The sequence below is a fragment of the Halichoerus grypus genome, chromosome 11 (assembly GCF_964656455.1).
Source record: "Halichoerus grypus chromosome 11, mHalGry1.hap1.1, whole genome shotgun sequence".
Taxonomy (NCBI): domain Eukaryota; kingdom Metazoa; phylum Chordata; class Mammalia; order Carnivora; family Phocidae; genus Halichoerus; species Halichoerus grypus.
Genome location: NC_135722.1, coordinates 51,068,933 through 51,083,206, shown reverse-complemented (window position 1 = coordinate 51,083,206; position 14,274 = coordinate 51,068,933). Strand labels below are relative to the sequence as shown.

At 36.2% G+C, this 14,274-nt stretch overlaps 1 protein-coding gene across 8 annotated transcripts in view; it reads right to left on the bottom strand.

Moving 5' to 3' along the window:
- NUP98 (nucleoporin 98 and 96 precursor) overlaps positions 1 to 14,274 on the bottom strand; it is a 122,075-nt gene that overhangs the window by 65,881 nt on the left and 41,920 nt on the right. For 5 of the 8 annotated variants that reach the window (XM_036119358.2, XM_036119361.2, XM_036119363.2 and 2 more), the window contains exons 11-13: positions 13,743 to 13,835; positions 7,086 to 7,226; positions 950 to 1,083 (exon numbers count right to left, since the gene is read on the bottom strand). In XM_036119358.2, coding sequence (XP_035975251.1) covers positions 950 to 1,083; positions 7,086 to 7,226; positions 13,743 to 13,835 — 368 coding nt within the window. The remainder of the gene's footprint in view (positions 1 to 949; positions 1,084 to 7,085; positions 7,227 to 13,742; positions 13,836 to 14,274) is intronic. The other 3 variants (XM_036119365.2, XM_036119367.2, XM_036119366.2) reach the window with 2 other exon arrangements.

The window sequence follows — 14,274 nt, the reverse complement described above, 5'->3', positions numbered from 1 at the left end:
CTAGCACATATTTAGGCCTATAATTATGCTGCACAAATAACACATAATTTTCTTTTCTTTTTTAAAGTAGGCTCCACGCCCAGCATGGAGCCCAATGCAGGGCTTGAACTCATGACCCTGAGATCAAGACCTAAGCTGAGATCAAGAGTCAGACACTTAACTGACCAAGCCACCTAGATGTCCCACACAAACTTTTCATCTAAGCAAAACTTGTATTTATGCAGCATGTTAAAAAGCACTTTAGATTCCTATCTTATCTTTATATCTAGTTATAGGGTTAATTCAAAAAACCAGTGAGGGAAAAACGAGATGACATAAATAACTGAGCAATAGTACCTGTAGACTAACCAACTTATTATAAATAAGCCAGGTATGCATTATCTTACTTAATTCTCAAGATTAAAGAGTATTACTATCCCCATTTTACAGATGAAGAAACACATTCAGAAGCAGAAAGACGTGCTCATTGTACATGGTAACACAAGGATTAAACAGACCAAAGCCTACTTTTAACCCACACCACGGTGAGCAGAAGATCATTTCTTTGACACTAGAGCATAAAAAATTAAGACAAAGTTAACTGTAGAAACCAGGAGAAAAGATATTGATATGCCACTTAAGAATATTATGATTTTCAGAAAATCAGCCTCTCTGAGCCTTAGTTTGCTCAACTATAAAATGGGAATAATAAGATATGCCTTATTTCAGGGTTACTGAAAAGTCTCAGCCCTCACCCTCAGTCCAGTGTTCATTTCACTGTTTTGTCATGCTGCCTTCCAGATACAGCAAACATAATGTATCTCCTGGCTCAGTGAAAAGCACAAATAATGTGTCTTAAAAACTTAATTACACCTAACTCTGCTTAGGCTATATATTAAGAAATTATATTCTCCACATTTAGTTTCTCTTGATCTGAGAATAAACTTTACAAAAGCATCCTTAAATTTACCTCTTCTTTCTTCTTAGGGTCTGACATGGGATTCCGGAAGAGAGGAGAGTCTCCAAAAGGTGAGTATGTTAAACTATTGATGTGCTGCTGGAGAACAGCTTGCTGGGCAGCAGAAGCATTGGGATCTGTCAAAGCTTTTTGAAAAAAAAGAAAAGAGAAAGGAAGATGTCAGTCCAGGGATCCAATGCAATTATAGCAAGAGAACACAGAATCATTTTGGAGACGTCTTCAAAATGTTCAGACTCACTCAATGGCATTATTGGTGGAGAGCAGAGGAGCAAACTGTGAAGAAAATCAACAACCAAATAAACTAATGGGTAAAAGATACGAAGAAGCATTTCATAAAAGACAACACACAAAAAATTTTACTTAGGTGTTTGTTGTCACTAATAATCAATGAAATGCAATTTAAACAACCTTGAAGAAATATTTTATATCTACCTCATTATCTATTAGTTGTATATGTATCAGCTATATCAAAAGAATTATAGTCTTTGACTTCTAGACACATTATAAATTGACTTACTCTGTCTAAAAGAAACAATAACAGTACATAAAGCAAATACTGTTTTTATATTTTTTAACCTACTCATTTCAATCATGGAAATTTAACCCAAGGGTTTAAACAAACTAGAAACAAAGAAATGTTTGTAAATATTTAATAAATATTATCTATAATTGTTAGGACTTGAAAACAACCTATACCCAACATTAATAGTTGTAAAAATCATGATACATCAACATGGTGGGTTAAATAGTTATTAAAAATAATGACAATGTGTTTCACGGTGGAAATAAGGAAGTATCTTTGATTTAATTTAGTAAGTAAAAATTCCAGAATAAAAAATATTAAGTATACTAAGACTATTGAGGAAGAAAGTGGAATACAAAAAATGAAAATGGCTGTAAAGGTGTCCTTATGTTTATTATTTACATTTAATATTCATATTCAAGTAAAAATTGAAAGAAAAAATATCACTCCAATTAGTCTAATTTTCTTTTTAAAGTGTAAAAACATGTCATTAGTCACAGAGAATTTAGGGAACAGAAAAGGAATGATGATCTATAATCACACACAGTAAAAAATAAACAAGAAAACCCCCACAACTATCTGCATTATACCCTGATTGATGAAGAAACCTCTTTGCAAAATAGTTCCAAATGATTAAAAAAAAAAAAATCAAATCACACCTAAGTAATTTTAGAGATTAAAACACTTTTTTCCTTTATAAGTGTTTAAAACAAGGCTAATGCCAAAACATAATAAGATAATACACATTGAAGGAATCCCTCAAACAAAACATTTGGAAAATTTTAATACAACAGGGAGAAAAAAAGCACAACAGCAGCAGCAGCAACAACAAACCCAGAACAGAGAGCTAAAGCTTAAGTAACGAAAAAGGGGTAAATCCACCTTAGTCAAATTAAGCTTTCTTAAAATCAGATGTATTAATTAAATACTAAAACTGTATGCTAATATATAAGGGGAGAGTACAAGTCTGCTCAAGACTGTGAAACCCAGAGGAGATGTCAATTTAAAGAGCATATAGCAAATCATCTGTATGATGTTCCTAAATCCAATTTAAGTATCAGTGAGGAAAAAAAATATAAAAAAGTAGCTTCAGTACAGAGTGCCACACAACAATAGCATAAATGTTATTCTATGGACTATTCAAGGAGACTCAAGAAAACCTGGAAGTTTTTGTAAGAATTCTAATATTCACTAGTCAGTCTGTTACTTGACAGGCAATTATGCATTAAAAATAACACCGACATGTACCAGCTGATCCCATCATTAACAAGTATAATAGGTCACCCCATCTGGGCTTACTCAAAAGAATAAGAACTCCTTTAACAAATCCAAACGTAATTAGGAAAGTGTGTGAACAGGATGTTTTTATTTTTGTATGCTTAAATATGAAATATTCTCTAAGTCAACTGTATTATTTAAATAAGAGAGCTGGTATGTTAGGAAAAATAAGAGAACAATCAAGCATAAGCACTAGTTAAGCTACCATTTGTGTTATAGTCAATTCCGGTCACAATAATTTGAAAACATACTGAAAAGCCACATCATGACCAAATGATTAAAGGCACAGGAAAAAGTATAAAAAATAAAGTCTGAGATTAGAAAAACCTGATGATATTTTATCTGGAAGAAAGACAATAGGGTTACTGCAAAGAAACTGTACCAGACTGGTTTGCTTAGCTTAGAAGGTAAAAGTAGAACCACTGAGTGGGAATTCTAGGGAGGCATGTTTTGGTTTCTAAACAACCTGAACAAAACAATGGACCAGACTGACTTGGAAAACTGTAACTGAGAACTCCCACAGTAAGAGAGGACTCACATAAGCTCTAAAGCACCTTCCAACTAACATCCTATGATGCAAAGATGTACATTCTAAAAGGCAATACAGCTACTTTTAAATATGTGGTAACAGTACCATATGTAACTGTAGTATTAAATGCTTATATCAGGAACTTTTAATTGACTTCAGAAAAAGATGCATTATCAAAAACCATTCAGGGGGTGCCTGGCTGGCTCAGTCAGAAGATCATGCTACTCCTAATCTCGGGATTGAGTTCAAATCCCACGCTGGGTGTAGAAATTACTTAAATAAATAAAACTTAAAAAAAAAATTTTTAAAAACCCAAACTACTCAAAACACTATCCAAGTAAAAATGGCAGGTTACAATATTTATGGTATGTCCTTCTACTGAGGACATACCATAAAACTAAGGAAAAGAAATAAAAGTGAAAATATCACTTTTAATGATAAAGCTTATTCTAATGTTCACACAAATTAGAATTCTAATTCACCTCCAAACCAAAGATCTAAGTAAAATCTGTTTTTTAAAAAAGATTTTATTTATTTATTTGAGAGGAGAGTGAGTGAGTGAGAGGGAGAAAGAGAAAGCGCGCGAGTGTGCATGCACGAACGGGAAGGAGGAGCAGAGGGAGAGGGAGAAGGAGACTCCCCGATGAGCAAGGAGCCGGATGCAGGGCTCAATCCCAGGACCCCGGGATCATGACCTGAGCCAAAGGCAGATGCTTAACCAACTGAGCCACCCAGGTGCCCCTATGTAAAATCTATGTTTAAAACAAATTAAAATATATCTATATAACCCACAATGACAAAGAATGGGACATAACAAATGAACAGAAGAGAAAATATAACAAATTTCTAGGGGAAAGAAGTGGACAGATGAGTGACAAAGCAGGACAGAGCAAAGGATAGCTTAGAGTACATTCATAGGGGATTACAGCCCAAAGTGGAGCATATCTGCCCTGTAGAATCCCAGAAAGATTAGGGATTCAATGATACCAAGTTTGATGAAGTGAGACTGAAAGCAGGAGAGATGAACCAATGCAAAGTACATATACAAACACCCATACCTTCATCCTTCCTAATCCCTGATCCTCAACAGATAAGCCAAACATCAGAGAGTGTCCCTCTGATGAAACCAAGTTAACATACGGAAAGAACAAGGGCAACTCGTTTCAGTACTTGCATCATCCCAGAGCTAAGAATATAACAATCAGAGGACCCTTGGATAACAGCTGGTTCCTGGACTACTTACCTTAAAGTGAAACTTACTGGTAAACAAGCTCTACTCATACACATAAACTGCCAGTGAGCTTTTTATTATTTTATTCTTGAATATGAATGGTAAAGATCACAGAGCATTAAAGAGTAGGACCAAAGCAAAAATAATCCTGAAGATTTAAGGCACAGAAAAGTCCTAAAAAAATTTTTTTAATGCCAATTAACAAAGTTTCAAGAAAAAATTGCATCTAAGAACCAGATGCTTGAGAAAAGGAACTTTCAGAGAATGAGAAAGAATTCTTGCTAAGTCGGGCGCCTGGGTGGCTCAGTTGGTTAAGCAACTGCCTTCGGCTCAGGTCATGATCCTGGAGTCCCAGGATCGAGTCCCACATCGGGCTCCCTGCTCGGCAGGGAGTCTGCTTCTCCCTCTGACCCTCCTCCCTCTCACTCCCTCTCATGCTGTCTGTCTCTCGTTCTCTCTCTCACAAATAAATAAAATCTTAAAAAAAAAAAAAAAAAAGAATTCTTGCTAAGTCGAAAATAAAAATTCAAAACGATGGGCGCCTGGGTGGCTCAGTCGTTAAGCGTCTGCCTTCGGCTCAGGTCATGATCCCAGGGTCCTGGGATCGAGTCCCACATCGGGCTTCCTGCTCGGCAGGAAGCCTGCTTCTCCCTCTCCCACTCCCCCTGCTTGTGTTCCTGCTCTCGCTATCTCTCTCTCTGTCAAATAAATAAATAAAATCTTTAAAAAAAAAAAAAAAATTCAAAACGATGATGATTTAGAAGACATTCAGAAATCTCCTAAAAAGTAGAAACACAGCTTAAAAATCAAGCATTTAGAAAGGGGGCACCTGAGTGGCTCAGCTGGTTAACTGTCTGACTCTTGATTTTGGCTCAGGTCACGATCAGGGCTGTGAGACACAGCCCCATGTCGGGCTCTGGGCTGGGTGTGGAGCCTGCTTAAGATTCTCTCTCCTTCTCCCTTTGCCCCTCCCCCACTCTAAAAAAAAAACTTAAAAAAAAAAAAGATAGGGTATAAGCAATTCAGTGAAATTTCAGGACAAAGGGACAATCCTAAATGCCTGTGGGGGTAGTAGCTGAACACATCTCAAGAATCAGAAAAGCATTAGACTTCACAGCACATAATGGTTAATGCAAGGAATATAGTCCAAGTTCTGAGGATAAATTATTTTCACACTAGAATTCCATAACATTAAAGCATGAGGAACAAAAAAAGGTATTTTCAGACCTATAAGTGATCGAAGTTTACCCTTCATATACACTTTACTTAAAAACACATTCCAGACAATTCAGGAAATAAATAAAAGGGAAAAACCTACACCTAGGGCAGAGCAGTTCCCACTGAGTAGCCCTGAAGGGAATACTGAGAGCAATGCTGAAGGCCTAGGGAATAATCAGAGTTCATAGTGCTGCAGGAGGAAGGACAGAGGGATCAATGAGTGACATATCCAGGGTAAAAGAATTCTGATATCATCCTTAAGAATTTGGACCAGTTCAGGAAGGTGATAAGGACTGGTAATCCAAGGGGAAAAAAGAATGAGAAATTCTAGAAGAAAAAGCTGTATAAAAAAGGTGTGTATGTGGCTGGGCAGCAATGTTTTCATAGTTGTAATAATATGCTGTGTTCACCTTTACAACTTTTAAATTATTCTTTAATCAGAGAAAAGATGACAGTAATAATTATAGGACAGAATACATTATCATCACTTTCAATATGAAAATATAAAGATGGCAAAAGAAGAAATGAGGAAAAAAGAAGGGTAAGAAAGGGCACTAATACCCTTACTTGATCAAGAGGACTCAAGAAATACTCTCAGTTGACAGAACAAGAGTAAGTATGTAGGGACACGGCTTAAATTTGCAAAAGGCTTATCCAAATGTGGTACGCGGATCATGATAGTATGGGAGATGAACTTCATGGTACATCTTTCTCTTACTCTCTCTCATTCACTCAGTTACTCTTATTTATGCCAGGTGGTAACAGTTTTTTATCTCCAATAGAACAGATTTCTTTTAAAAAGGTATTTAAGCTAAAAAGTTAATTTTAATTTAAAAATAATGACAGACGTAAGAGGCAGAGAGGGCAAAAACTAGGAAAGGGTATTCAAATGAATGAAGTATGAAAAACACTCCAGTAGATAAAACTAAACTTAGGGTATTTAGTAACATAGCTATATTAGGAGAAGTGAATAAAGAACACAGAAGTAGGTGATAAGTGAGCTCTATTTCTCATCTACCATTAACAAGTTAAATTTATTTAAGACTTAATAAATAAAGCAAAACAAAGCAACATAAGCACATCATTTAGAGATAGGAACTTAACTATATACCAGGAAACAAAGTGGCCATAACAAAGCAGTCTCTTTAGGGGACGAGGCATGGGAGTGGGGAAGTGGAAAAGGCCAGGATCCATCACAAGCCCTTCTGCACCACATGACTGTTTAATGATGTGCGTCTGTGTACTGCTTTGGTAGGGGTGGGATGGACTGGGAGGAAAATCAGGTCACCAAGTCAAGTATTAGCAAGAAATATACTGAGTAAAGCCTTCTAAAGTGACTCACACTTACCTACTGGGGCCTGGGGGGCTCCAAAGCCCAAAGTGGCTGTCGTAGTATTAAATCCAGGGGCCCCAAAGGCTCCTGTACCAAGAGGCCCTCCGATCTTAGGTTGGTTGTTCCCAAACAAAGATGCCTGTCCAGCACCAAGAGCTATGGAGACAAGAGGAAAGAAAAAGCGCCACAGGAGATCCTTTGAATGTTATGCCAGAGGTCAGTTACTTAAAAATATAATACATTTGGAAACTTCATAATGACCACTCATTTCAACAAGAGTATGTAATACAGTAAATGCTAATTATTGCCAGGTACTGTGCTGAGTACATTATATACATCAGAGGCAAAATACTTAACCTCACTGTGCTTCAGTTTCCTCAACTATAACATGAGATAGTAATACACAGATATCTATCCTAAGGTTAAAATGAATAAACACACATATTAAGTATTTACAAAAGGACTGGTAGATACTAATACTCATTAAATATTAGCTAGTATCTCACTTAATCTTCATAAGCCTGAAGTAGGAAATATCCACATTTAACAGATGAGAAAACTGAGGGTTTAGTAATCAGTTCAATGTCACGAATGTAGTAAATGGTGAAAATGAGGTTCAAACATTGGTGCATCTGACAATACAATCAGGGTTCTTAGCTGCTACACTATAGAGTTTGAAAGAATTAAAAAATAATCAAGTCTCCTTAAATCTCAGTATTTGCAAGTCAAAATATGCAGATGAACCAAACACAATGTCATCTTTTTGACTAACTTATAGGCTAAACTATAGAAAACCAAACCCAATACATCTTCTTTGAACAGCAAAAGTAATACTTTCAAATATACCATCTCATGCAGACTACACCAAGACAAATGTTTTGTTTTATAAAAAGCTAAATGGGGGCACCTGGTTGGCTTAGTTAGAAGAGAGTGCAATTCTTGATCTTGTGGTCATGAGTTAGAGTCCCACTTGGAGTACAGAGATTACTTAAATAATAAAACTTAAAAAAAAGAAAAGAAAAGAAAAGCTAAATGCCTTGTGATGTGCTTACTGAGCAGACTCAAGTTTCATCATGAATCAGACCGGATGGAATAAAAACTTATTTTCACCAAGGGGAAACCCACTGCAGAAACTTATGTTTTAAAGCCTAATGAATCTTGCTTATGGATCTTGTTGTGGCAGTGAAAATGGGACGAATTTATTTAGAATAAATTATTGGCATAAAAATTTTTTAAAAATTTCCATCACCTCCTCCTCAAAAAGTTACTGGCAATTTAGAAGATCTAAAGTTCCTTTTAACGCAACAATGCATCTTGAATGATAAAATCATTTCAAAGATATAATACTTAGAGGTCAAAAATATCGAGGGACACCTGGGTGGCTCAGTTAAGCTTCCGAGACTTGATTTCACAGCTCAGGTCATGATCTCAGAGTTGTGAAATTGAGCCCCCCCACTGGGCTCTGCACTCAGTGTGGAGCCTGCTTGAGATTCTCTCTCTCTCCCCCTCTGCACCTGCTTGCACTCTCTTTCTAAAATAAGTAAAATCTTAAAAAAAAAAAAAAATCGAATATGAACTGCTTTACGATAAAAAAAAAGACAGGAAGTCTATACTCAGAGAATCCATACAATATAAATTAGTGAGGGTAACTACTGAATGGACAAAACATTCCTTAACTGTATAACCTCATTAATAACAAGACAACAATGTAGCGAAGGGATTATTTCTCCCAAAGCCCAGCCTTAGAATAGGAAATAAGACTCCTTTTAAAGTTGCAAACCAGGGGCACCTGGGTGGCTCAGTCGTTAAGCGTCTGCCTTCGGCTCAGGTCATGATCCCAGGGTCCTGGGATTGAGCCCCGCATCGGGCTCCCCGCTCAGCGGGAAGCCTGCTTCTCCCTCTCCCGCTATCCCTGCTTGTGTTCCCTCTCTCGCTGTGTCTCTCTCTGTCATACAAATAAATAAAATCTTTAATAAATAAATAAATAAATAAAGTTGCAAACCATTAGAAATTGGTGAAAATTCCAAGAAAAACTGAAATTACTTCCTTGAAGGACATAGTTTACAGTACAAATTTCAGAATTCTTTATTTTTCCAGGTAACAAATACCTCTTTACCCCCTGAACAAAAACTTAGAAGAAACCCAAATATATAAAACAGACAGGAACGCCTGAGTGGCTCAGTCAGTTAAGCATCTGCCTTTGGCTCAGGTCATGATCCCAAGTTCCTGGGATCAAGTCCAACATCAGGATCCTTGCTCAGTGGGGAGCCCGCTTCTCTCTCTGCCTGCTCCCCCTGTTGTGCGCACTCTCTCTCTCTCACAAATAAATGAAATCTTTTTAAAAAAATAAAAAAATGGACAAAAATTTCTCATCTGGATGGGTGTGTATTTCCCTCACCTTTGTAGCAGTCCTTGATGAAGAACCATGAAACAGTCTAAAAACCACTGTTACTTCAATAAGCCAAAAAAGAATAAAAAAGGCACTGGGAGGTTCAGGTGACCTGGAAAGAGACTGTCATAAAGTGACCTGTCTGCATACTGTTGCAATTTATTAACAAAAAAATACGCATTTTATCCAGAGCTATCTCCTATTATGTAAATGAATTTTTATGCTTAATGAAAGGACCTACTAATAGTCCACAAGTTCAGGGACACTCTGATGGAAGATGTCAATTTATAAAATGTGGTGTATTTATAATTAGTTGTAGGAATCATAAAGCAGATATATGGGGAGCACCATGGTAATAGTGGCCCTAGAAACTCCAAGGATACTCAAGAGAAAAGCGAAAATGGTTATATTCCTTTTGAGATCTTCTAATAAACATTAAAATTTAATTTTATTTATGGTATCTATTACTTTGGGTAAATTTTTCTGCGTATACCTTAGCAACAATGAACTTTACTACATGTACCCTTAAACTTATTACTTCATGGAAAATTTTTAAGAACTAAAATTTCTTTTTTTTTTTTTTAAAGATTTTATTTATTCATTTGAGACAGAGAGATACAGAGAGAGAGCATGAACGTGGAGAGGCAGAGGCAGAGGGAGAGGGAGAAGCAGACTCTCCACTGAGCTGGGAGCCCAACGTGGGACTCGATCCCAGGACTCTGGGATCATGACCTGAGCTGAAGGCAGACGCTTAACCATCTGAGCCACCCACGCGCCCCAAGAACTAAAATTTCTTAATATTACCAAGTAACTACCGAGAAAATGCCATACTATTGATAGTGCCAATGACAGTTAGTATCACTGACAAATCAGAACTTATACTCCCATGATTTAATGAGTGTTCCTTAGTCCGAGCACATCAGGTGGGAAAATATCACACACCAAAGAATAACATAAAATGTTTTATAGGAAAATTTGTTATAGGAAATTTTACCTTTGCTGAGGTAGGAGTCTGAATCTCTATCACTCAAAATAAAAGGAGTATGAATCTCCATCACTCAAAAAAAAGGGGCACAGAATACCCACTTAGCTAGTGCCCCAAAAAGACATCACCCAAAGCTACAGTGCTATTCTACTTATGATACCATGAAATGCAGAGTTCATGAACGTGGGTATTTACATATAACATCTCAAGACACACTGCTCTCAAAGCCTAAAGTCTGCTTTAGCAGAGGTGACCATCAAAGAATTCCAACAGTGTATGCATGGTGGTTCACAGAACTTTCATTTCCCTACATGATCTATTGCTGCTAAGGTTGGAGGTGTAAAATTCTTTACTGATTGTATTTGGGTTTTAGTTTATACAAACAAAGCATGAATGAGGGATATATTACAGCAGTAAAAATGTTATCTGTTGTCTCTGAGGTAGAATTACTTAAGGAAAACTGAACATATTCAAATAAATAAAAAGGCTGAGAAATTACATTATCATGGAAGAGATGATGATAGCATTAGAAAAAGCTATACGACATTATGTAACTTGGGACTATAGGAGAAGGCACTGCTAATAACCTGCAAGACCTAGAAGCCAAAAAGGAAAGAATGACAACTTTAACCACATAAAAATAAAACATGTGGAGCGCCTGGGTGGCTCAGTTGTTAAGCGTCTGCCTTCGGCTCAGGTCATGATCCCAGGGTCCTGGGATCGAGCCCTGCATCTGGCTCCCTGCTCCGCGGGAAGCCTACTTCTCCCTTTCCCACTCCCCCTGCTTGTGTTCCCTCTCTGTGTCTCTCTCTGTCAAATAAATAAATAAAATCTTAAAAAAAAGTAAAATAAAAATAAAATAAAACTTGAACATGACGATACCATAAAATTAAATGGTAAACTTAAACACTTGGTGGAAATATCTGTAACAGACACTAAAGTAGCGTCTTACCTGAGCTTTAGGTTTATGGTTCACAAACTGTCTAGGTTGGTCAAAACTACCCTTGAAAAAGCTTGTAATTTGCCCACGCCAAAGCTAATTTTACCTCCAGGATTAGAAAAGAACACTGATGTCAGATGACATATTCTGCTTAAGTTTAGGGTTCACACTACACAAAAAACTACAGCTTTTTAATTTTTATTTCTTGTAAAATATATGTGATAGAATTTGGATAAGTTAAAAAGTTCAAATAAAACTCTACCATACAACCCAAAAGAGTTAATATCCACAATATATAAAGCTCTCTCAAAAATAGATGAAGAAACAATGATCAAATATTATGAATAAGGAATTAAGATTCAAATGGCCAGTAAACATACATAAGGGTATCCTTCATCAGTAATCAGTGAAGTGCAAATCAGAATACACCAATTTCCACTATCATGCATGTAAAGATGAAAAAGTCCAACAATATGGAAAAGTATGGGGAAAATGAGCACTTTAATACAATGAGAGCAAAAATTCAATTGGCATTCTTTTTGGAAGGCAAATTAGCAAGACTGACCAAAATTCAAAATGTGTGTATCTTCTGACCCAATTCCAACGATCAATCCCACAGTAATACTAACACATACAAAATTATGTAACAAAGATCTTCACTATTGCATTGCTAATATCAAATAACTCAAATGTCTACTAAAAGGGGAAAACTGAATTATGTTATGTGTATGTATTTATGTGTCATGTGTATATACGCACATATATACACAATGGAATACCAAACAGTTATTTTTAAAGAATAAGTCAGATCTATATATATACTGACCAAAGAAAAAACTATATGCCCAAAATGTCATGGGAAATGAAAAAATGAAATACAGAATACCATGTAAGGCAGTTGCTTTCAGTTTGAAACATTTTTGACTGTAGCACACAATATGAAATACACGGAGACCCATAACACACACACACACACAACTAAAACAAAAATTAAATGATATTTAACCTTACTTTGTAAATGAGTTTCCCATTCTATTATTTTTTTCCTTAAATGCTGTTTGCAGCCCACTATATAACTATTACATCCAACTAACATACCTCAGCCTTTGGTTTAAAAAAACCACTCATGTAGGATATGGTTTCTATTTAAGAAGATAATAGAAAATACATAAAACACACGTGTACAACTGTATGTGTTTGTACACATTTGAAAAATGTATAAAATGAAAAAAACGTGTAAAATGTAAAGGAGTCTGACAAGAACATGCCAAACTTTCAATAGCTGTTACTTCACAACTGATATACGTTGACTTATCATACTTCTGTATTGCTGAATTTTTTTTAAAGCACTTATATCTTTTATTTAAAAAAGAAAATGGAAGGAAATAGTTCATAGAGTATAAAATGAGGTTCTATTAAAAAGGAAAGGACAGGGGTGCCTGGCTGGCTGAGTTGGTGGAGCATACAACTACAACTCTTGATCTCAGGGTTGTGGGTTCAAGCCCCATATTGGGTATAGAGATTGCTGAGTAGTAAAATCTTAAAAAAAAAAAAAGAGAGAGAGAGAGAGATGAAAGATAAGTGATCAGAGCCTAGTAGCAAAGACAACAGATAACTGGATAGTGGAAGCAGAGACCATGGAAATAAATGGTTTGCAACTAAATGACCACACACCCATGGTCAGATGACTTGGGAAATAGACAAAACTATATGCTTTAACAACCTTGTTGGAACTGTACATGCTGTTATTCATTTATGACCACTACCACTCTCATATTGCTTAAAACAGTTTGGCAGGCAGAAGGGTCAATGTCTTCAAAGGCACTAAAAAATAAATTATCAATAGTAGGAACAGAGACAAAGGTATGACAGCTCTACATCAAGGTGGAAAGAACTGAGAGGTATGCACAGACCTTATTAAAACCTCAGAGTATTTGCTAATTACTTCAACTAATGCTCTTACTGCTCTCTCTTACTATAAGGGTAATAAAGCTTACTTGATTAACAGTTCAAAGTCTCAAATGCCTTCCTGTTACAAAGGCAGCACAAGGGAACTGAAAGTTAATAATGCCATCATAATGACAAGTCTCACATTAAATACTAAAAATCCCAGATAGACTAGGACTATCAGAAAAAAAACATTTTATAGAAAGGGAGCATATAACTTTTAAGATAAAACGTCCAAATGTTTTAAAACCTGGTAAAGCAAAACTGCTGGGAATGTTTTGTAAGTCCATTTGTGAAAATGCAAATCTAGTCCTCTTATTCCCAGGCATATGATCAAACAGAGGTCTTAAGTTCCAGCAATTAGAAAGCCAAGCTGTGTTACTTCCTAAATCTCATGGTACAGTTCCTTACCTGTTCCAAATCCTGCACCAAGCCCAGTTCCCAGAGTCCCAGGTCCTGGTTTACTTCCAAAAATACTACTCCCACTGGTGTTTGTGCCAAAACCTAGAAGGACAAAAGATGAGTGGACTGTACTGTTAACACAACTCTCAATTTCCTATACAAGGGAATTTTTAAAAAGGCAGTCTGACTCTAAGCTTTGCATCCTGTCAGTTATTAATATTTAGAAATTGTAAATGGTAAGCTTAACTTAACCTTTTTAAAGAATTTTAATTTTGATGCCTATAAACAGACCCCAAAATCTTCCTATTTAATTATGTTTCAGACTTGAAATATTCAATACCGGATAATATCCATTAAAGTGATTGTGCTTGAGCATATACAATCCCTTTGTAAGACTCAGAGCCTCAAACCTATTTTTCATGTCTAATTAATGGAAGAAAAATGCATTCCCTCAAACTTTCACTAAAAATAAGACAGTCGGGGTGCCTAACTGGCTCAGTCAGTAGAGCACGTGGCTCTTGATCTCAGCATCGTGAATTTG